Source organism: Conger conger, chromosome 16 (assembly GCF_963514075.1).
Source record: "Conger conger chromosome 16, fConCon1.1, whole genome shotgun sequence".
In the NCBI taxonomy this organism is placed as follows: Eukaryota; Metazoa; Chordata; class Actinopteri; order Anguilliformes; family Congridae; genus Conger; species Conger conger.
The window spans coordinates 40,572,312-40,585,642 of record NC_083775.1 but is presented as its reverse complement, the minus strand read 5'-3'; the positions used below and the strand labels follow the sequence as shown (position 1 = coordinate 40,585,642).

The 13,331-nt window shown below is 42.8% G+C and overlaps 2 protein-coding genes across 2 annotated transcripts; both read right to left on the bottom strand.

The window, feature by feature from the left end:
* Positions 1-6,446: 6,446 nt before the first annotated feature.
* Positions 6,447-12,007, bottom strand: LOC133114211 (mucin-2-like; the record flags this gene model as incomplete). The annotated part of the gene is made up of 4 exons (XM_061223380.1): positions 6,447-6,895; positions 7,032-7,210; positions 7,548-7,612; positions 8,801-12,007. Coding segments are annotated over 4 exons (3,603 nt in total), but the record flags the coding sequence as incomplete, so codon positions are not given.
* Positions 12,008-12,067: 60 nt separating this feature from the next.
* Positions 12,068-13,018, bottom strand: LOC133115436 (uncharacterized; the record flags this gene model as incomplete). Its single annotated transcript, XM_061225350.1, has 1 exon — positions 12,068-13,018. A coding segment is annotated over one exon (951 nt), but the record flags the coding sequence as incomplete, so codon positions are not given.
* Positions 13,019-13,331: the final 313 nt, after the last annotated feature.

Sequence of the window (13,331 nt, the reverse complement as noted above, 5' to 3'; positions counted from 1 at the left end):
GTCTACTATATTCCTGTATTTAGTCTCTACAGTATTCCCAGTCTCTACAGTATTCCTGTGTTTAGTCTCTACAGTATTCCTATGTTTAGTCTCTACATTATTTCCAGTCTCTACAGTATTCCTGTGTTTAGTCTCTACAGTATTCCTGTGTTTAGTCTCTACAGTATTCCTGTGTTTGATCTCTACAGTATTCCTGTGTTTAGTCTCTACAGTATTCCTGTGTTTGGTCTCTACAGTATTCCTCTGTTTAGTGTCTACAATATTCCTGTGCTTGGTCTCTACAGTATTCCTGTGTTTGGTCTCTACAGTATGCATGTGCTTTGTCTCTACAGTATTCCTGTTTTTATTCTCTACAGTATTCCTGTGTTTAGTCTCTACAGTATTCCTCTGTTTAGTGTCTACGATATTCCTGTGTTTGGTGTCTAGAGTATTCCTGTGTTTGGTCTCTACAGTATTCCTGTGTTTGGTCTCTACAGTATGCATGTGCTTAGTCTCTACAGTATTCCTGTTTTTATTCTCTACAGCATTCCTGTGTTTAGTGTCTACAGCATTCCTGTATTTAGTCTCTACATTATTCCTGTGTTAAGTCTCTACAATTTTCCTGTGTTTGGTCTCTACAATATTCCTGTGTTTGTTCTCTACAGTATTTGTATGTTTGGTCTCTACAGTATTCCTGTGCTTAGTCTCTACGGTATTCCTGTGTTTAGTCTCTACAGTATTCCTCTGTTTAGTGTCTACAATATTCCTGTGTTCGGTGTCTACAGTATTCCCGTTTTTATTCTCTACAGCATTCCTGTGTTTAGTCTCTACAGTATTCTTGTGTTTAGTCTCTACAGTATTCCCAGTCTCTTCAGTATTCCCGTCTTTAGTCTCTACAGTATTCCTGTGTTTGGTCCCTACAGTATTCCTGTGTTTAGTCTCTCTAGTATTCCCAGTCTCAACAATATTCCTGTGTTTAGTCTCTACAGTATTCGCAGTCTCTACACCATTCCTGTGTTCAGTCTCTACAGTATTCCTGTGTTTAGTCTCTACAGTATGCCTGTGTTTAGTGTCTACAGTATTCCTGTGTTTGGTCTCTACAGTATTCCTCTGTTTAGTGTCTACAATATTCCTGTGTTTGGTCTCTACAGTATTCCTGTGTTTGGTCTCTACAGTATGCATGTGCTTAGTCTCTACAGTATTCCTGTTTTTATTCTCTACAGCATTCCTGTGTTTAGTCTCTACAGCATTCCTGTGTTTAGTGTCTACAATATTCCTGTGTTTGATCTCTACAGTATTCCTGTGTTTAGTCTCTACAGTATTCCTGTGTTTGATCTCTACAGTATTCCTTTGTTTAGTCTCTACAGTATTCATGTGTTTGCTCTCTACAGTATTCATGTGTTTGCTCTCTACAGTATTCCTGTATTTAGTCTCTACAGTATTCCCCAGTCTCCACAGTATTCCTGTGTTTATTCTCTACAGTATTCTTGTGTTCAGTCTCTACAGTATTCCTGTGTTTAGTCTCTACAGTATTCCTGTGTTTAGTCTCTACAGTATTCCTCTGTTTTGTGTCTACAGTATTTCTGTGTTCGGTCTCTACAGTATTCCTGTGTTTAGTCTCTACAGTATTCCTCTGTTTAGTCTCTACATTATTTCCAGTCTCTACAGTATTCCTGTGTTTAGTCTCTACAGTATTCCTCTATTTAGTGTCTACGATATTCCTGTGTTTGGTGTCTACAGTATTCCTGTGTTTAGTCTCTACAGTATTCCTGTGTTTAGTCTCTACAGTATTCCTCTGTTTAGTCTCTACAGTATTCCTCTGTTTAGTGTCTACGATATTCCTGTGTTTAGTCTCTACAGTATTCCTGTGTTTAGTCTCTACAGCATTCCTGTGTTTAGTCTCTACATTATTCCTCTGTTAAGTCTCTACAATTTTCCTGTGTTTGGTCTCTACAATATTCCTGTGTTTGTTCTCTACAGTATTTGTATGTTTGGTCTCTACAGTATTCCTGTGCTTAGTCTCTACAGTATTCCTGTGTTTAGTCTCGACAGTATTCCTGTGTTTAGTCTCTACAGTATTCCTCTGTTTAGTGTCTACAATATTCCTGTGTTCGGTGTCTACAATATTCCTGTTTTTATTCTCTACAGCATTCCTGTGTTTAGTCTCTACAGTATTCCTGTGTTTAGTCTCTACAGTATTCCCAGTCTCTTCAGTATTCCCGTCTTTAGTCTCTACAGTATTCCTGTGTTTGGTCCCTACAGTATTCCTTTGTTTAGTCTCTCTAGTATTCCCAGTCTCAACAATATTCCTGTGTTTAGTCTCTACAGTATTCCCAGTCTCTACAGCATTCCTGTGTTTTGTCTCTACAGTATTCCTCTGTTTAGTGTCTACGATATTCCTGTATTTGGTGTCTACAGTATTCCTGTGTTTGGTCTGTACAGTATTCCTGTGTTTAGTCTCTACAGTATTCCTGTGTTTATTCTCTACAGTATTCCTCTGTTTAGTCTCTACTATGTTCCTGTGTTTAGTCTCCACAGTATTCCTGTTTTTATTCTCTACAGTATTTCTCAGTCTCTACAGTATTCCTCTGTTTAGTGTCTACAATATTCCTGTGTTTGGTCTCTACAGTATTCCTGTGTTTAGTCTCTACATTATTCCTCTGTTAAGTCTCTTCAATTTTCCTGTGTTTGGTCTCTACAATATTCCTGTGTTTAGTCTCTACAGTATTTGTATGTTTGGTCTCTACAGTATTCCTGTGCTTAGTCTCTACAGTATTCCTGTGTTTAGTCTCGACAGTATTCCTGTGTTTAGTCTCTACAGTATTCCTCTGTTTAGTGTCTACAATATTCCTGTGTTCGGTGTCTACAGTATTCCTGTTTTTATTCTCTACAGCATTCCTGTGTTTAGTCTCTACAGTATTCCTGTGTTTAGTCTCTACAGTATTCCCAGTCTCTTCAGTATTCACGTCTTTAGTCTCTACAGTATTCCTGTGTTTGGTCCCTACAGTATTCCTTTGCTTAGTCTCTCTCGTATTCCCAGTCTCAGCAATATTCCTGTGTTTAGTCTCTACAGTATTCCCAGTCTCTACAGCATTCCTGTGTTCAGTCTCTACTGTATTCCTGTGTTTAGTCTCTACAGTATTCCTGTGTTTAGTCTCTACAGTATTCCTGCGTTTAGTCTCTACAGTATTCCTCTGTTTAGTGTCTACGATATTCCTGTGTTTTGTGTCTACAGTATTTCTGTGTTCGGTCTCTACAGTATTCCTGTGTTTAGTCTCTACAGTATTCCTCTGTTTAGTCTCTACATTATTTCCAGTCTCTACAGTATTCCTGTGTTTAGTCTCTACAGTATTCCTCTATTTAGTGTCTACGATATTCCTGTGTTTGGTGTCTACAGTATTCCTGTGTTTAGTCTCTACAGTATTCCTGTGTTTAGTCTCTACAGTATTCCTCTGTTTAGTCTCTACAGTATTCCTCTGTTTAGTGTCTACGATATTCCTGTGTTTAGTCTCTACAGTATTCCTGTGTTTAGTCTCTACAGTATTCCTCTGTTCAGTCTCTACAGTATTCCTCTGTTTAGTGTCTAAGATATTCCTGTGTTTAGTCTCTACAGTATTCCTGTGTTTAGTCTCTACAGTATTCCTCTCTTTAGTCTCTACAGTATTCCCAGTCTCTACAGCATTCCTGTGTTCAGTCTCTACAGTATTCCTGTGTTTAGTCTCTACAGTATTCCTGTGTTTAGTCTCTACAGTATTCCTCTGTTTAGTGTCTATGATATTCCTGTGTTTAGTCTCTACAGTATTCCTGTGTTTAGTCTCTACAGTATTCCTCTGTTTAGTCTCTACAGTATTCCCAGTCTCTACAGCATTCCTGTGTTCAGTCTCTACAGTATTCCTGTGTTTAGTCTCTACAGTATTCCTGTGTTTAGTCTCTACAGTATTCCTCTGTTTAGTGTCTACAATATTCCTGTGTTTGGTCTCTACAGTATTCCTGTGTTTGGTCTCTACAGTATGCATGTGCTTAGTCTCTACAGTATTCCTGTTTTTATTCTCTACAGCATTCCTGTGTTTAGTCTCTACAGCATTCCTGTGTTTAGTCTCTACATTATTCCTCTGTTAAGTCTCTACAATTTTCCTGTGTTTGGTCTCTACAATATTCCTGTGTTTGTTCTCTACAGTATTTGTATGTTTGGTCTCTACAGTATTCCTGTGCTTAGTCTCTACAGTATTCCTGTGTTTAGTCTCGACAGTATTCCTGTGTTTAGTCTCTACAGTATTCCTCTGTTTAGTGTCTACAATATTCCTGTGTTCGGTGTCTACAATATTCCTGTGTTTGTTCTCTACAGTATTTGTATGTTTGGTCTCTACAGTATTCCTGTGCTTAGTCTCTACAGTATTCCTGTGTTTAGTCTCTACAGTATTCCTGTGTTTAGTCTCTACAGTATTCCTGCGTTTAGTCTCTACAGTATTCCTCTGTTTAGTGTCTACGATATTCCTGTGTTTTGTGTCTACAGTATTTCTGTGTTCGGTCTCTACAGTATTCCTGTGTTTAGTCTCTACAGTATTCCTCTGTTTAGTCTCTACATTATTTCCAGTCTCTACAGTATTCCTGTGTTTAGTCTCTACAGTATTCCTCTATTTAGTGTCTACGATATTCCTGTGTTTGGTGTCTACAGTATTCCTGTGTTTAGTCTCTACAGTATTCCTGTGTTTAGTCTCTACAGTATTCCTCTGTTTAGTCTCTACAGTATTCCTCTGTTTAGTGTCTACGATATTCCTGTGTTTAGTCTCTACAGTATTCCTGTGTTTAGTCTCTACAGTATTCCTCTGTTTAGTCTCTACAGTATTCCTCTGTTTAGTGTCTACGATATTCCTGTGTTTAGTCTCTACAGTATTCCTGTGTTTAGTCTCTACAGTATTCCTCTGTTTAGTCTCTACAGTATTCCCAGTCTCTACAGCATTCCTGTGTTCAGTCTCTACAGTATTCCTGTGTTTAGTCTCTACAGTATTCCTGTGTTTAGTCTCTACAGTATTCCTCTGTTTAGTGTCTACGATATTCCTGTGTTTAGTCTCTACAGTATTCCTGTGTTTAGTCTCTACAGTATTCCTCTGTTTAGTCTCTACAGTATTCCTCTGTTTAGTGTCTACTATATTCCTGTATTTAGTCTCTACAGTATTCCCAGTCTCTACAGTATTCCTGTGTTTAGTCTCTACAGTATTCCTATGTTTAGTCTCTACATTATTTCCAGTCTCTACAGTATTCCTGTGTTTAGTCTCTACAGTATTCCTGTGTTTAGTCTCTACAGTATTCCTGTGTTTGATCTCTACAGTATTCCTGTGTTTAGTCTCTACAGTATTCCTGTGTTTGATCTCTACAGTATTCCTTTGTTTAGTCTCTACAGTATTCATGTGTTTGCTCTCTACAGTATTCCTGTGTTTAGTCTCTACAGTATTCCCCAGTCTCCACAGTATTCCTGTGTTTATTCTCTACAGTATTCCTGTGTTTAGTCTCGTTTTCTTTATTTTTCCCACCTGCATTTCCCTGTAAAATGATGTGCTTTTTGACTTCACTCCTGTCTCCTTGTGTTTCTGCGTTTGGGTCCGCATTCCTATGGGGTGCCAAAAGTGAACGCTATTATTTTTCTGTGCACGTAAGAAAAATATCCCTTTTTCTCACATATAGCTAAGCAAATGTACAATTTTCTTACATTTACAATCTCTGAAATGATAGGTATAAATGTTAAATGTGCTATTGCAAATGTATATATGAGCTAAATGTTTAATTATTGAGTAGTTTTCATGATTTAGAGCACCATGACTGACTCGGCCGGATAACTGCACATAGTAAAACCCAGAACAAATGTCTTTGCTTCATTACATGTTCCAGATTTGTGGGGGTGCAGTTATCTGGCTAACTCAGTACCTTGCTTTGTGGAGCAGGCCCCAGGTGGATCGTATGAGTCTGACTAAACAGAAAAATATAAATAATTTAAAAGATACTAGCAAATAGATCATTATGCATGACAGTTAAAACATTTTAAATCTTACAGATTGATTGAAAATCGGCTGAATTATTGTTGTCATCTTGGCATTAATTGAACTGACAATTCCGGCAGCCAGCATATTTGAATCCTCTCTTCTTGAGGAATGTCCTAAAATTTTCCTTTTTTTTCTTGAATCCAACAATTCTTTGGATTCAATGAACCATAGACAAGGCCATGTGTGGAAAGTAATAATTGCTGTTGCCTTTGCAATAGTTTCCTTTTTTGTTCAGTGTGAAAAAATGACCATTAAATAGCCCCTGTTTAAACTGTATGTCGCTCAGCTGATGATGAAATGTGCCTTCTTTATCTCTCAAAGAAAAAGTCACAAAGAAATGTATCATCATGAATTCATCATATAATTTATTTTGAAATATATAATATAAAGCAATCACATATTACAGCATTTTTACAATTATTCCAAAGGTATGTAAACATCTATGAAAAAAGAAAGTCTAGACTTACTGTAAAATAAGGTAAGTAAATGGGGTGAAGGAGCAGTTCTTCATTCAAACCATTAGGACTTGATTTGGTTTCCCACCCTGATTCCAGTTTTAAAAGCCTCTTTGTTGTACTCAAAGTGTGAAAAATATGTATATGTATACACACACACATCAATGGCTCAATGAGGCACTCAGTGAAGGATATGCACTTTTGTTTAAAGAAATCTGTTAAAACAAGTTATCAGTCATAGAGTAGCATCAAGTGTCAAAATGATAAAGGCTTATATATTTATCTGGCTAAAACCAAGGGAGCCTGTTAACAGATAGTAAATGACAAGAATAAGAGGGAACAGAAAACTGATGACTTCCTGGGGTTTGTTTGCTGCCATGGCACTGCTTGTTGTAGTTGTAGTTATGGTGGTGTTTGTGTCTTCTGAGAAAACAAGGATCAGCATTAAATATATAAATAATACCACAATGCATCAGAACCATTTTACATGTGCACATTTGACACTGCATAGATGAGGAGGAAATAATGATGCTACTTGAGTGAAGAGTAAAGAACTGACCTGCATTAATGCTGGATGGAATGACGTTCAAGTCAACAGTTGAATCATTAATGGCCTCCTGAAGGGCTGTTTCTGTCTCGGTCACGTTTGGAACCACAGACTGGTTGGCAAATATCAGTTCTGTGTCTACTTCTATGGTGTCCATCCGGTTAACAACAGTAGACAAAGGACGCCCACGCCTGTTCACGGTAAGGTCATGAAAGAGCAAGGGGGGAGGGGGGGAGGAGGAGGAGGAGGAGTGGTGGTGAGGAAAAGACAAAGAGATTACGGATGAAGGGAAAGAGAAAGGAAGGAACAGAAAAGGGTTGCAGGTTAGGCATGAAGCAGACGTCTCTATGGAGCAGTCATAGTCCTTCTGCCACTACAATATCAAAGTGGCTCAGTAGAAAATGCAGCAGCACCACTAATAGCCATTCTGGGCAGTGACTGCAGTAGAAACCCACAGGGATGTGGCATGGAATTCTGGGCCCTGTGCAAAGGCAATCTCTGGGCCCCCTTCAAACTTTCTACTCTTACCTGAACCGTCGAACCCTACACCTCCTGTAGGTTCTGGGGTATCTTCTGCGATAGGCACGGTTCAACTGTGAAAAATGAGCCAGAACATATGCAGGTTAGTTCAATACAAATATAAATTTACATTATAGATTTAAACATATCACTTTTCAGTAAACATAATGAAAACATAAGATAAGTCAATGGTTGAAAGTATACAAATTCCAAAGTCATACCAAGGTTTCGTAGCAATTAAAAAAATGAATGAATGTCACCCAAAACTTGTGACACAAGAGAACTGATTTGTAAATGATCCATGTCCTCATTTTTATTACCTTTGCATCCTTAACTATTTTTCACATTACTGCACTTGGTGAGGCAGTTTTTAATCCTCTCTGTGTTCACTCATCTCACACCATGTTAGTCTGGCCTAGATTCAGTAAATGTTTGTCCTTTGCATTATGAGTGAATGAAATTCAAATGGTTTTTACTGGCAGTTCACTTTGCCTTTCTTTTGCCTTTGCTGCACTTGCAAAGAGCTCTGTATTTAAGGGGATTTGAAGGACAAAACTGTCCACTGCATTTAGTCAAGCTCACATTACCACTATAAAAGATAATTCAACTGAATCAAACCAAAAAAAACCTTTGATAATTTATCTAGCATCAAATTCAAATATAAAGTACCTTTTTCTATCTGACGTGAAATTAAGTTCGATTTTATGGCCTGTAGATATAACTATTAATCCAGTGATTAAAACAATATTGGTTGCCTTTTGCTTGCTGTACAATATTAAGGCTGTTATATCACCAGCACAAATCTTTTTATATCTGTATGCTTGATGCCATCTGAAAAATTAGCATTGATTAACTTGAGTAACCTGAAGCTAGAGACTTATCTTTGTAAATTATCTCTGCAGGAAAGCCCATTGTCCTTTAAAAAAATGCCCACCTTAAGAAAACGGTTTTAAATGAGGATTCAATGAAACTATCTTTGAAAAAAAATTGTTTGGATTGATACCATTAACCCTGAAAGTGAAGTTGAGATCTTAAATCGGGAATTACAGCTTTGTATTTCACAAGCAGGATCTCATTTAATCTACAATGCACCCTATAGACAATATAACTCATTTTCTGAATGAGGTTCAGGTGATGAGTCACAGTGGAAGCAGAACTTGGAATTTAATTTTAAGAATACAATCAGTTAGCACCGACACTGACATGAGTTCGGATTTAAAGGAGATAAAACATTCTGACAGAAGTGAGTAACGACAGCTTACCTGTCTAACGATAAGACGTGCTAGATCCTGGAATTCAGGAGAGTTTTGGTTTAACAATGCATCTACAAAAGCTCTAATGATTCTGAAAAAAAGGTTCTGGACACCCTCGTTTACTGATGGCGGATTTGTAGGGGCTGCAGTTGTTGTGAGGACTACAGTTGTTGTAGTCGAGGCTGTGGTTGTAGTTGTTGTAGTCGGGGCTTCAGTTGTTGTGGGAGCTGCAGTTGTAGTGGGGGCTGCAGTTGTAGTGGGAGCTGCAGTTGTAGTGGGGGCTGCAGTTGTAGTCAGAGCTTCAGTTGTTGTGGGGGCTGCAGTTGTAGTCAGGGCTTCAGTTGTTGTGGGGGCTGCAGTTGTAGTCAGGGGTTCAGTTGTTGTGGGGGCTACAGTTGTTGTAGTCGAGGCTGTAGCTGTAGTAGTTGTAGTCGGGGCTTCAGTTGTTGTGGGAGCTGCAGTTGGAGTGGGGGTTGCAGTTGTAGTGGGAGCTGCAGTTGTAGTGGGGGCTGCAGTTGTAGTCTGGGCTGATGTTGTAGTTGGAGCTGCAGTTGTTGTCGGGGTTGCAGTTGTAATCAGGGCTTCAGTTGTTGTGGGGGCTACAGTTGTAGTCAGAGCTTCAGTTGTTGTGGGGGCTGCAGTTGTAGTCAGGGCTACAGTTGTTGTGGGGGCTGCAGTTGTAGTCAGGGGTTCAGTTGTTGTGGGGGCTACAGTTGTTGTAGTCGAGGCTGTAGCGGTAGTAGTTGTAGTCGGGGCTTCAGTTGTAGTGGGAGCTGCAGTTGTAGTGGGGGCTGCAATTGTGGTCTGGGCTGCTGTTGTAGTCTGGGCTGCTGTTGTTGTCGGTGCTGCAGTTGTAGAGGGAGCTACCGTTGTTGTAGGGGCTGCAGTTATAGTGGGAGCTGCAGTTATTGGAAGGGCTGCAGCTGTCGTGGGGTTTACTGTTGTAGTGGGGGCTGTAGGTGTTGTTGGGGCTACAGTTGTAGTCAGGGCTTCAGTTATTGTGGGGGCTGCAGTTGTAGTCAGGGCTTCAGTTGCTGTGGGGGCTACAGTTGTAGTCAGGGCTTCAGTTATTGTGGGGGCTGCAGTTGTAGTCAGGGCTTCAGTTGCTGTGGGGGCTACAGTTGTAGTCAGGACTTCAGTTGTAGTTAGGGCTTCAGTTGTTGTGGGGGCTACAGTTGTTGTAGTCGAGGCTGTAGTTATAGTAGTTGTAGGCGGGGCTTCAGTTGTAGTCAGGGCTTCAGTTGTAGTGGTGGCTGCAGTTGTAGTCTGGGCTGCTGTTGTAGTCTGGGCTGTAGTTGTAGTCTGGGCTGCAGTTGTAGTCTGGGCTGCTGTTGTAGTCTGGGCTGCTGTTGTTGTCGGTGCTGCAGTTGCAGAGGGAGCTACTGTTGTTGTAGGGGCTGCAGTTGTAGTCGGAGCTGCAATTATTGGAAGGGCTGCAGGTGTTGTTGGGGCTACAGTTGTAGTCAGGGCTTCAGTTGTTGTTTGAGCTGCAGTTGTAGTCGGGGCTGCAGTTGTTGTGGGGACTGCAGTTGTAGCCGGGGCTTCAGTTGTTGTGGGGGCTGCAGTTATGGTCTGGGCTGCTGTTGTAGTCTGGGCTGCTGTTGTAGTTTGGGCTGCAGTTGTTGTCTGGGCTGCTGTTGTTGTCGGTGCTGCAGTTGTAGTCAGGGCTTCAGTTGTAGTTAGGGCTTCAGTTGTTGTGGTGGCAACAATTGTTGTAGTCAGGACTTCAGTTGTTGTGGGGGCTGCAGTTGTAGTCAGGGCTTCAGTTGTTGTGGGGGCTGCAGTTGTAGACAGGACTTCAGTTGTAGTGGGGGCTGCAATTGTAGTCAAGGCTTCAGTTGTTGTTTGAGCTGCAGTTGTAGTCGGGGCTTCAGTTGTTGTAGGGGTTGAAGTTGTAGCCGGGGCTTCAGTTGTTGTGGGGGCTGCAGTTGTAGTCAGGGCTTCAGTTGTTGTGGGGGCTGCAGTTGTCGACAGGACTTCAGTTGTAGTGGGGGCTGCACTTGTAGTCAAGGCTTGAGTTGTTGTTGGGGTTGAAGTTGTTGTGGGGGCTGCAGTTGTAGTCAGCACTTCAGTTGTTGTGGGGGCTGCAGTTGTAGTCAGGGCTTCAGTGGTAGTGGGGGCTGCATTTGTAGTCAGGGCTTCGGTTGTAGTGGGGGCTGCAGTTGTTGTTTGGGCTTCAGTTGTAGTCGGGGCTTCAGTTGTTGTGGGGGCTACAGTTGTAGTCAGAGCTTCAATTGTAGTTACGGCTTCAGTTCTTGTGGGGGCTTCAGTTGTAGTCGGAGCTGCAGTTGTAGTCAGAGCTGCAGTTGTAGTCGGGGCTGCAGTTGTAGTCTGGGCTGCTGTTGTAGTCTGGGCTGCTGTTGTTGTCAGTGCTGCTGTTGTTGTCGGTGCTGCAGTTGTAGAGGGAGCTACTGTTGTTGTAGGGGCTGCAGTTGTTGTTTGAGCTGCAGTTGTTGTGGGGGCTGCAGTTGTAGTCAGGGCTGCAGTTGTTGTGGGGGCTGCAGTTGTAGACAAGACTTCAGTTGTAGTGGGGGCTGCACTTGTAGTCAAGGCTTGAGTTGTTGTTGGGGTTGAAGTTGTTGTGGGGGCGGCAGTTGTAGTCAGGACTTCAGTTGTAGTTGGGGGTGCAGTTGTAGTCAGTGCTTCAGTGGTAGTGGGGGCTGCAGTTGTTGTTTGGGCTTCAGTTGTTGTCGGGGCTTCAGCTGTAGTTGGGGCTGCAGTTGTAGTGGGGGCTGCAGTTGTTGTTTGGGCTTCAGTTGTAGACGGGGCTGCAGTTGTTGTGGGGGTTGAAGTTGTTGTGGGACCTGCAGTTGTGGTCGGGGCTTCAGTTGTTGTGGGGGCTTCAGTTGTAGTCGGGGCTTCAGTTGTAGTCGGGGCTGCAGTTGTAGTCGGGGCTTCAGTTGTTGTGGGGGCTACAGTTCTAGTCAGAGCTTCAGTTGTTATAGGGGCTGCAGTTGTTGTTTGAGCTCTATTTGTAGTCAGGGCTTCAGTTGTAGTTAGGGCTTCAGTTGTTGTGGGGGCTACAGTTGTTGTAGTCGAGGCTGTAGTTGTAGTAGTTGTAGGTGGGTCTTCAGTTGTTGTGGGAGCTGCAGTTGTAGTGGGGGTTTCAGTTGTAGTGGAGGCTGCTGTTGTTGTCGGTGCTGCAGTTGTAGAGGGAGCTGCAATTATTGGAAGGGCTGCAGGTATTGTTGTGGCTACAGTTGTAGTCAGGGCTTCAGTTGTTGTTTGAGCTGCAGTTGTAGTCGGGGCTGCAGTTGTTGTGGGGGCTGCAGTTGTAGTCGGGGCTTCAGTTGTTGTTTGAGCTGCAGTTGTAGTCAGGGCTGCAGTTGTTGTGGGGGCTGCAGTTGTAGTCGGGGCTTCAGTTGTTGTGGGGGCTGCAGTTGTAGTCAGGGCTTCAGTTGTTGTGGGGGCTACAGTTGTACTCAGGGCTTCAGTTGTTGTGGGGGCTGCAGTTGTAGTCAGGGCTTCAGTTGTAGTGGTGTCTGACGTTGTAGTCAAGACTTCAGTTGTTCTGGGGGCTACAGTTGTTGTGGGGGCTGCAGTTGTTGTGGGTACTGCAGTTGTAGTCGGGGCTTCAGTTGTTGTGGGGGCTGCAGTTGTAGTCAGGGCTTCAGTTGTTGTGGGGGCTGCAGTTGTAGTCAGGGCTTCAGTTGTTGTGGGGGCTGCAGTTGTAGTCAAGGCTTCAGTTGTAGTGGTGGCTGACGTTGTAGTCAAGACTTGAGTTGTTGTGGAGGCTGCAGTTGTAGTCAAGGCTTCAGTTGTTCTGGGGGCTACAGTTGTTGTGGGGGATGCAGTTGTTGTGGGGGCTGCAGTTGTAGTCAGGGCTTCAGTTGTTGTTTGAGCAACAGTTGTAGTGGGGGTTTCAGTTGTAGTGGAGGCTGCTGTTGTTGTCGGTGCTGCAGTTGTAGAGGGAGCTGCAATTATTGGAAGGGCTGCAGGTGTTGTTGTGGCTACAGTTGTAGTCAGGGCTTCAGTTGTTGTTTGAGCTGCAGTTGTAGTCGGGGCTGCAGTTGTTGTGGGGGCTGCAGTTGTAGTCGGGGCTTCAGTTGTTGTGGGGGCTGCAGTTGTAGTCAGGGCTTCAGTTGTTGTGGGGGCTGCAGTTGTAGTCAGGGCTTCAGTTGTTGTGGGGACTGCAGTTGTAGTCGGGGCTTCAGTTGTAGTGGGGGCTGCAGTTGTAGTCAGGGCTTCAGTTGTTGTGGGGGCTGCAGTTGTAGTCAGGGCTTCAGTTGTTGTGGGGGCTACAGTTGTAGCCAAGGCTTCAGTTGTTGTGGGGGCTACAGTTGTAGTCAGAGCTTCAGTTGTTGTGGTGGCTGCAGTTGTAGTCAGGGCTTCAGTTGTAGTGGTGTCTGACGTTGTAGTCAAGACTTGAGTTGTTGTGGAGGCTGCAGTTGTAGTCAAGGCTTCAGTTGTTCTGGGGGCTACAGTTGTTGTGGGGGCTGCAGTTGTTGTGGGTACTGCAGTTGTAGTCGGGGCTTCAGTTGTTGTGGGGGCTGCAGTTGTAGTCAGGGCTTCAGTTGTTGTGGGGGCTGCAGTTGTAGTC